This window comes from Dendrobium catenatum, unplaced genomic scaffold (genome assembly GCF_001605985.2).
Source record: "Dendrobium catenatum unplaced genomic scaffold, ASM160598v2 fragScaff_scaffold_621, whole genome shotgun sequence".
Lineage (NCBI taxonomy): Eukaryota > Viridiplantae > Streptophyta > Magnoliopsida > Asparagales > Orchidaceae > Dendrobium > Dendrobium catenatum.
In genome coordinates, this window is record NW_021319083.1 from 12488980 (window position 1) to 12499293 (window position 10314).

Sequence of the window (10314 nt, forward strand, 5' to 3'; positions counted from 1 at the left end):
TAATAATTTGTCGTTCTTTGGATATCTCCCCATTATTTTTTTTTTTTTCCTCCAGTGAAAATCCTAACCATCAAATTCGAAATCTGGTAAGAGAGATTGCAATTTTTTTCAATAAGGATAGGAATACCATTTTGAACAGAAGAGAACTGTTCAGAATAAAGAAATATGTGTAGAATTTCTGTAAGTTAGTGAATCTCGTAGAGAATACAAGCGTCCAGCTCTCTGCTTTAACTAGAAGCCCAACATTGAATTTGTACATTTGGTCACAGATGAAAGAATTATCAACAACTACATTTTTCTGCTTCCTGCTAGGATAGAAGTACATTGAACAGTGATTGGATCCTCACTATTTTCCATAGAAACAGAATGCTTTAATCCTACAATTTAACAAAATAATACATAAATTTTCCAAAACAGTATTACATGGAAGAAGTCTCTAAAGGCTTTAATCTCTCCATCTTTCACGACAGTTCCCTCTGAATCGAAATGAGAAAAATTTTATTCCATATTCCCTCAGATTTTGGATTGAAAATGTAATAGTTAGTGATCATCCATACAATCAAGACTTGTGAAAAATTCATCAAAATTATTTTAGTTCATGTAGCCTTTTAGCTGAGCTCAATGTATTGGATAAAAGCATGGCAATAGTCATGGGACCAACTCCACCAGGCACTGGAGTAATAGCTGAGGCCACCTTGCAAGCCTCCTCAAAGCACACATCACCTACTAGTCGATATCCTCGAGCACTTCCTGTATCCTGAAACATTCGGGCAAAGTGAAAAGATCATGGAAACAAGTTCAAGTAGAAACGAGAGAGACTCTTTATTTCAATTACTCGGAGCAAGGTCTTAATAACTAAACATGAAACACGAAACAACTATAAATGAAGAGCTTTCAAATGCAGCTCAATAGTATTGAGTAGTGTCAAAGGGATCAAAGTTCAAATCAATAGATATGCCTTAAATGCCTATAGATACCCCTAGAAAGCGAGATTATTCTCCCTAGTAAGCGAGATTATTTATGTGTGCTTCCGTTATTATTCAAATGGAATTGTCAGTGAATGTTTAAATGAGCATCAAATTGATGAGAACTATTAAATGTTAAAAAGATGAATGTTATGTGTTATTTATGTGACACTCTACGTTACTACTGGTAAGAGGTATCGTGGGGTGTTACAAATGCAATCACCATCTTCTTAATCAAAACATTTGGCACACTCAAGATAATATAGTTATTCAATCCTGAGGCAGTAAACCCCATCATAGGTTCTTGCCTTACTTCTTCACTCCTTGAGTTAAGCATTTGACAAGATACATAGTAATGACACCTAGCTTGAATGTGTGCGTAGCATTATGACCTCTCACTGCTTCACCCGAGCTCTCAGCTCACATCCCACAATACATATATCAAATATAGACTAGTTTAGGGAGGTTGGCTTGATTGCATCCACAAGGGGGGAATAGATAATATCAGCACAAAACTACAAAGCACATGAAGAGGTACCTCCTATCCACTCCGATAATGTCACTTACACTGTTCATGTTGCAGCCTAAGGGTTGAAATGGCAATTAGAAATGAACTAATGATGTACATCTAGAGTTGATAATTGAAATGTTGTTACTCCATTAAACAATTATACATTTTTAATGGTTTTCTCTAATAATTTTCCTAAAAAATGACCATTTTGATCAATTCATTTTACCATGTGTTGGCATTATAAGGTTTGTGAAGTAAAATGTATTAGGGTATAGGATTTCTAATCAAGATCTATCATGAAATACAAAAACTCATGCAACATGCACACATCTGTATATGGTGCAAAAGAGTTCAATCTAGTAGTTGGCATGCAACTCATAATTAAATGGAATTTAAAAAATTGGAACCTCTAGATTTCATCATTTTTTACAAGGGTACATATATTATTTGCAAAAAAACTAATCTGGCATTCTAACAATAGATCAACATAATCAGACAAATAAGTCAAATATCAGCAAGGAAATAATCAGGAAGCCAGAATGAACAAATTAACATTATCGCAATTATCTAAAAAGATAATGGAATTAGCATGCAAGATAGTTTAAAAAATATATAAGTAGAAGCATAGATTTCTCAGGTAATCCTTACGAGATTGACGACAACTTACATCAACAGGATTAATTCCAACATCAACAACAACAGCACCTGGTTTTAGCCAGCTACCCCTCACCAGATTTGCAACTCCGGCAGCTGAGATAACTATGTCAGCTTGTTTTGTGATTTCTTCAGGGTTTTTAGTGTACGAATGTACAATTGTTACTGTTGCATTTGCTCGCTGTTCAAATAATGATAGCAAGGTCAATGCAAAAATAGAAACAATGGGAGTCATGAATTTAAAATGAAGAACAAACCACAAAATCTGATCAGTAATATTGCAATATGTCAAAATCATTCACAAGAAAAATAGAAAATACAACAGCAACAAAATCTCATAACAAAAATGTCCAAAAACCTCTCAATCAGGGTGAAAAAATGAAATAACAAAGCAGTAGGCATTCCAATAGAACATCTTCTTTCTGTAACGATCATACTATATAATTTGAAACCAAACTTTGGATAAATAATTACATAATATTGGGGAGGAAACCCCATCATTGTCTCGTAATTGAACTCTAATAATGGAAGGAAATCTAAATAGTAAAAATAACATAGTATAACAAAATCATCCCAAGGAAGATAGAATCTACAAAAAGACCAAAAGAAACTTCAAATGAATTATATAATTATATAAAAAAAAAAACACAGAAGATAATAAGGAGAGATACCTGCAATAACAATGCAGCAGGCATTCCAACAATGTTGCTTCTTCCTATAACAACAGCTCTCTTACCCTTGATTTCAATTTCATACCTGTGCAGAAGTTCCATGCATCCTTTTGGCGTACATGGAACAAACAAAGGTTCCCTACCTTGCATGGCAAGACGACCAATATTCAGAGGATGGAAACCATCAACGTCTTTCTCAATACTAACAGCATTCAAGATTTTCTCCTCATTCATGTGCTGTCAATAATAACCAACAAAGCATAAATCAACTATCCCATTCTTTATAATGAGAAAGATACAAAGGATTCAGTTGCAAACTGATAAATAAGTGTTTCAATTTTCTTTATCATATTTCAATTCTCTTTTCTAGTTGTTTGGAGGGTACCGTCTTCATAGAAGATTAACATGTCATATCATGGATATTCTTAACAAAATGAGCAATCATGAAAACACAAAGCATCATCAAACAAGGATAGATGGTCATAACTAATGCGACAACCTCGACATGATAAAACTATAGATGTTCAGCTAAAAGAAGAGATGCTTAGAGCCCTTTAAATAACAAATAGATTAATGATTAATCCATTCAAATCTAAATACATAAGAACCCAACTAAGTGTTTATTGAAAAAACAAAATCAATTTGCCTCATTAAAAAAGCAAGGAATGCAACATACCCGAGGTAGAGGTAATTGTACGAGGATGCCATGAACTAAAGGATTGCTGTTGAATTTGGAAATATGCTTGATAACTTCTTCCTCAGAACAATCCTCAGGCAAATTAGCTTCATAAGATGCAATGCCTACATCTTCGCAAGCCTTCTTCTTGTTGCGCACATAGGTTTGGGAATCTTTTCTCGAACCTACTAGAATAACTGCCAATCCAGGTACAATGCCAGTTGATTCTTTAATGCCATCTATCTCACCAGCAATTTCATCTCTGATCTTCTTTGCAATTAATTTTCCATCAAGCAACTTTGAAGATGTCTCGGTTGTCATAGCAACTATAAATGAATTTGAAGGAAATACCAGGTAAAATAACTTATTAACTAAAATTCTTTTGAACTGATGACAAGGTTAGTCATATTGTAAGGGATCAGAAAAATTAAAACCATGGAATTATAAGAATAAAAGAAAAAAATCAAGAAAAAGCGTAAGCGGTTAAGTACCACAACTACTTCCAATTTATAAAGCATTTATATGTATGCATGCCAAACCCTAGAACCAAAAGCTTCCATTACTGTGATAACTTCACAGTCAATCCGATGGTCATTTGTAAGCAAAACGTTCTGTAACTGTCTCTTGCCACCTGTCGGTTTGTTATTTGTCTACTGTGTAACTGTCATCTTGTAAGAAGTCTATAAATAGCTGATGTAAACCTGTAATGCGGTATGAAATAGAAGTCTCTGTTTCCCATTTCTCTTCTATTTCGTTACAGTCAACATGGTATCAGAGCCTTAATCTCTGTTTTTTTTTAGCTTATCTTATTCAAAATCTTCTCAAGATTCAAGATGTCTTCAACAAATCAATCGAAAGCTGATGGATCGATTGCATCTTGCGACTCACCTCAAATACCTTCGGCTCTCAAATTCTTGATGAGTAACATCAAGAATATTATATCTGAGCCACTTACCGCAGAGAATCATCCGCTGTGGAGATCGCAGGTTCTTAAACTTTTTAGAGTAAATGAGTTTGAGGGATTCTTGGATGGATCCAACATCTGTCCAGCATAATTCAAACACACCGAAACTGGCCAGATTATCTCTAACCCTCTTCACATAAACTGGACTTTAATGGATCGAATCTTGCTGCGGCATTATATTCTGTCATTTCGCCTACAATACTACCGTATGTTCTTTCGGTAGAACACTGCAATGAAATATGGCAAATTATTGATCGACAGCTGCAGTCCAGCACTAGATCAAGAATTATACAACTTAAGAATGAAATGCATTACTTATCGATGAAAGACAAAACCATGAATCAATATCTTCTTGAGGTTAAAGCAAAAGTTGATTCGTTAGCATCGGCCGGAGCACCGTTAGGTGTTGAAGACATCATTCATTATACGTTAAATGGCCTTACAACAACTTATCAACCATTCAAAACGGCCATTCGTACTAATCTACAACCATTAAGTTTGGATGATCTTTACACATTGTTATGCAGTAAAGAACTCAATTTAGCGCAGGAAGCCAATCGAGAGATTCAATCTCTCCAATTATCTGGAAACACACTGGCTCTCACGGCCACTCATGGACAAGATCGAGGGCGAACACATCAATCGTGAGGAAGAAATCACTACAACAATCGCCAACAATTTAATAATCCATCTCGCGGAGCTTGATCACCAAGAACCCCTGTTACATGTCAAATTTGCGAAAAATTCGGACATTCTGCAGTGAAATGCTTGTATCGACATGATGAACAGTACAATAGTGAACAACCAACAGCTGCATTATTTACTTCTTCATCCACAGCTACTACAACTGATGGGTATTTGGACAGTGGAGCTTCAGCACATCTAACTGCTGATTCAACTCAATTACAACAAGCACAAACGTACACTGGATAGAATCAAGTTGTTCTTGGAAATGGACATCAATTGCCAATAAAAAATATGGGGAAAGGTATATTGCCTACACCTGCAGGTAGTCTTCAACTATCTAAATTGAATCTTGTTCGAAACCTGTCTCTTAATTTGTTATCAGTTTATTATCTAATTGCTGATAACAATTGTCACATAACTTTTTCATCTCATGGATATGAAATCAAGTACAAGAAGAGTCATCAGCTTCTCCTCACCGGACCATGTATTAATGGCCTATATCTGATCCAAGCAACTCAGCAAAATGAATCAAACACTTTCCAGCTTGCTCTAATGTCTATCCAAACTGTTCAGGATCTTTGGCATCGGAGACTTGGACATCCTTTCTCTCAAACTCTTTCAAGTCTTGCTACGAATAATATTGCCATTTGCATTTCTTCAAAAACTTTTTTGTGCAATGAATGTAGAATGGCTAAGAGCCATCGTTTACCATTTACTGTTTCACAAAATTTTAGTAAAACTCCTTTTGAGTTGATCCACTCAGATGTTTGGGGGCCTTCTCCATCCTTTTCTAATCAAGGGTATCGATATTATGTCTCTTTCATTGATGATTTCTCCAAACATACTTGGGTTTATCCGTTAACTCGAAAATCTAAAGTTATTTACAAATTCCTGGATTTCCAAAGAATGGTGAAATGTCAATTTCAATCTACTATTCGTGTTTTTCGCACGGATGGGGGGGGGGGGATTTGTTAATAACAAATTCAGCATGGTATTCCGTCACAATGGAATAATTCACCAATTTACTTGTCCCCATTCTCCCTCGCAAAATGGTGTGACTGAACGAAAACATAGACACATCACAAAAACCATTCGTACACTGCCCATTCAAGCATCTATGCCACAAAATTTTTGGATTGAAACTCTCATGACAGCCGTCTATTTAATAAATAGACTACCATCTTCCAACACCTCAAATAAATCACCATTTGAAATTCTTCATGGAACATCTCTTGATTACAATTTTTTAAAGGTATTTGGATGTTTATGTTATCCATGGCTTAAACCATATTCAACAAATAAATTGTCCCCTTTTTCTTATCCATGTGTGTTTATTGGATATGCACATTTTCAAAAAGGTTATCGATATGGTCACAAACAAAGTCTACACATCTTGTCATGTTGTTTTCAATGAAGTAGTTTTTCCTTTCTCAAAACATACAACTCATCATCACACTTCAAACTTCACCGAGAACAATACTCCTCCTCTGCTTCTTGTTCCCACTTCGGGCTTGCCAAATCAAATTAACAATATCTTGCCAGTTCAAAACAATCCAAACACCCTACCATCCACCAGCTCTAATCTCATTCATGATTCACAGACAGATAATTTCATGAATTCTGTTTCGTCTACAAATAATTCAGAACCCTCTCATCAACCACTGGTGTTTCATCCTATGATTACAAGATTTAAAAGTGGCTGCACTAAATCAAAACTTGTATTTGATTTATCACACATGCTGCAACCAGTTGAGCCTACTACCTATAATCAAGCAGTTCAGAGTCAGCATTAGCGTACTGCGATGTCTCAAGAGTATCAAGCACTACAAGCTCAAGAAACCTGGGATTTAGTTCCACCATCCCCAAATCAAAATGTTCTTAGATGTAAATGGATGTTTAGAACCAAATTAAATTCAGATGGGTCCATATCAAGATATAAAGCCAGATTAGTGGCTAAAGGTTTTAATCAAGAACAAGGCATTGATTATACCGAGACGTTTAGTCCGGTAGCTAAGATGCCTATCATTCGTGTTCTCATCCTCATTGCACTATTTCACAAGTGGGAGATTCATCAATTAGATGTTTCTAATGCATTCTTGCATGGTGCTTTAGCGGAAACTATTTTTATGCAACAACCTCAAGGGTTTCAAGATACTATTCATCCTCATTATGTTTGCAAGTTAAAGAAGGCCTTATATGGTCTTAAACAATCTCCAAGAGAGTGGTATGCAACATTGTCAAATCATTTACAGGAATTTGGTTTTCAAATGAGTGCAGCGGATCCATCACTTCTAGTATACAAAGTTGAATCAGTTCGGATGTACATCTTGATTTATGTGGATGATATCCTTTTAACCGTTAATTCACAAACAAAAATTACTAGACTTCTCAGTAATTTACAACAGCGATTTCAAATGAGAAATCTTGGGTCTTTGAACCAATTCTTGGGTATACAAGCTGTACCAAAATCATATGGAATTTTACTCCATCAGCAATCATATGCAAACCGGATAATAGAACAAGCAGGAATGCAAAATGCAAAGCCTGTTTCATCTCCAATACCAATCAAAACGGTGCTTACCACTATATCCAATACAGAATCTGCACATCCGCAGTTATATAGAACATTGATTGGCTCCTTGCAACATCTAACACTAACTCGTCCAAATATTCAATTTGTAGTACATCAGCTTAGTCAACAAATGCATAAACCTCTTAACATACATTTTGAAAATCTTAAGAACTTACTACGTAATATCAAAGGTTCTTCTGACAAAGGAATTGCTTTACACAGTGATGATCTCACACTAAGAGGGTATGTTGACTCCGACTAGGCTAGTAATCCTAATGATTGGAAATCTGTTTCCGGCTATTGTAATTTTTTGGGCAAATCTATCATATCATGGCAAGTCAAAAAGCATAACACAGTAGCACAATCATCTACGGAAGCTGAGTATCGAGCACTAGCTAATGAGGCTTCAGAAATTATATGGTTACGACGCTTATTAGAAGATTTTCACATTACTCAAACTGAACCTACTATAGTTTATTGTGATAACACTTTAGCTATTGCTTTAGCTAATAACCCCGTGTTTCTTGCTCGTACCAAACATATCGAGGTCGATTGTCATTTCATAAGAGATTGTATTCATGCCAAACATATTTCTGTGCATCACATATGTATTGACGATCAACTAGCAGACATATTTACCAAACCTCTATCTATTTTCAGATTTAAGCAACTTTCCAACAAACTGCTGGATGACCAGTCATCATCACTTTGAGGGGGAATGTAAGAAGAACGTTCTGTAACTGCCTCTTGCCACCTGTCGGTTTGTTATTTGTCTACTGTGTAACTATCTTCTTGTAAGAAGTCTATAAATAGCTGATGTAAACCTGTAATGCGGTATGAAATAGAAGTCTCTGTTTCCCATTTCTCTTCTATTTCGTTACAGTCAATATCATTTGTAACTGAAAGTTGGAAAAGTGTCAAGCTCGAAGAGTTAAGTATGTTAAAAACTCTAATGATGATACCCCTTTCAACAATGTGGAGGAAATCCAGTTGACTTTGCTTCCTGCTAGGATAGAACTACATTGAACAGTGATTGGATCCTCACTAATTGCCATAAAAACAGAATACTTTAATCCTACAATTTAAAAGGTAAGAACCCCAATGACATGGAAGCAAAGAAAAACTATAACTTAACTCCAATAAAGAAAAAACTCCCAGGTAGATAAACCAATAGTCAATTATGAAGAGACATTTCCGCTTACAGCATTTCAATCCCATGAAAATATGTAATCCACCACACAAATCGAAATTCCCCGTAAGGAAATTAAGACAAGATACAATACAATCGACAAGATACAATACAATCACCAAACTATCCGCTCAGCCTCATCTTACAAGGTTACTCAACAGTGTAGTGACAAGGAGCTCCTAGCCTCCTAGGTAACTTAACATTCAATTACCAGAACTGTGAGCATTTGTGAACTTACCAAAAAAAAAATTATCACTAAAAGGGCGACGGGAAGCAGATGGGAGTGGAGGGGCGGAAGATCAACCTGAAGCGAAAGCGGATGAACTCACAAAGCTCCGTTTGTTGGATTTGGGGGAGAGAAAAAGCGTGCGGCGTAGATGGAAGCCGCGGATGCGAAAGGGAAGAAGAAGGCGACTCGTAGCCGAGTAGGAGTCTGAGAATACCGTCGAGGACGCCGCCATCACTGTAGGAATTCCGGTAGAGAAGCACTGGGAAAAACGTTGACCAGGTTGAGGGTTTTTAGCGGAGGGAAAACGCAGACACAGTGGTCAGATGGTTTGTATAAAATTTTTCTATTTTTATATATTTAATACTTAAATTTTTATATTTATATATATATAATTCTCAAAATTTAAATAATAAAAAACAACATAAATATTAATTTATTCAAGATAAATTTCATTTTTAGCATAATTTTGATATTAAAATTATTGGTGTCAAAAATTGACCTCCCGAAAAATTTAGGCTTAGGTTGACCAATTTAATTAATAATTTGACTTTGAATTGTGTTTTCCGACCTGTTTATTAAACGAGTCTGATTCAAATTGACATGCTAACCCATATTCATCTGAAAATGATCCGTTTACCATTTTTAATTTTTACATGTGAATTTAATCTTTTTTTTAATAAAATATCATCAATTTTATAGTTAATATGTTAGAAAAAAAATATTTTTTATTTTTTATATGATCACTCTATCATATGTTTTTTGTTTCACGCATGTGAACACTCAGCATTTCACTTTCATTTAACACTTGTATTTTTTACAATTCTACATGTAGCCAAACAATCCCTTAGTACATTTCAATTTTTTGAGTGTGTTTCTTTCATTTCTTATTCCATTAATTCTAAAATTGGGATCGAAAATTTATTAAAATAGAATTTGCACCCTCCCCCCCCCCTAGTTTGGGTTTGCATCATTATGGTTACTAGAGATTCATAGTGATGTTTTTCACCCATTTATTAAACTGGTCGGATTTTGAATGATTGGTTTTGGGTCTGATCAATTTCGAGTCGGATCCAAAGCAGACTTGCCGACCATGTTTGACACTCCTAATTAAGATGATGCATAAATAAATATAAAAAAAATTAATATTAAATATATAAATACATAAAATTATGTGTGTGTGTTCGTGCGTGTGTATA

The 10314-nt window shown here is 35.2% G+C and overlaps 1 protein-coding gene across 2 annotated transcripts; it reads right to left on the minus strand.

Annotated features, from left to right (window-relative positions):
* Positions 1 to 335: 335 nt before the first annotated feature.
* LOC110112482 (bifunctional protein FolD 4, chloroplastic) lies at positions 336 to 9451 on the minus strand. Of its 2 annotated transcripts, none has more exons than XM_020844729.2 (5): positions 9194 to 9451; positions 3478 to 3803; positions 2802 to 3038; positions 2144 to 2311; positions 336 to 757 (listed from the first exon to the last, which is right to left on the minus strand). In XM_020844729.2, the coding sequence occupies exons 1-5, from the start codon at positions 9348 to 9350 to the stop codon at positions 587 to 589; spliced, it is 1059 nt and encodes a 352-aa protein (XP_020700388.1). In that variant the 5' UTR covers positions 9351 to 9451; the 3' UTR covers positions 336 to 586. The 2 variants fall into 2 exon arrangements, with proteins under 2 accessions (XP_020700388.1, XP_020700389.1); XM_020844730.2 differs by having other exon boundaries at positions 9128 to 9244.
* Between the last annotated feature and the right edge of the window lie 863 nt (positions 9452 to 10314).

Bases quoted from the DNA above. Each gene is read 5' to 3' on its own strand.
- LOC110112482 (XM_020844729.2), bottom strand. From the start codon at position 9,350: ATGGCGGCGTCCTCGACGGTATTCTCAGACTCCTACTCGGCTACGAGT. The intron at 3,804-9,193 runs GTTGATCTTCCG...ATTCATTTATAG, and splicing joins TTCATCCGCTTTCGCTTCAG to TTGCTATGACAACCGAGACA. The intron at 758-2,143 runs GTAAGTTGTCGT...CGAATGTTTCAG, and splicing joins TTGGAATTAATCCTGTTGAT to GATACAGGAAGTGCTCGAGG.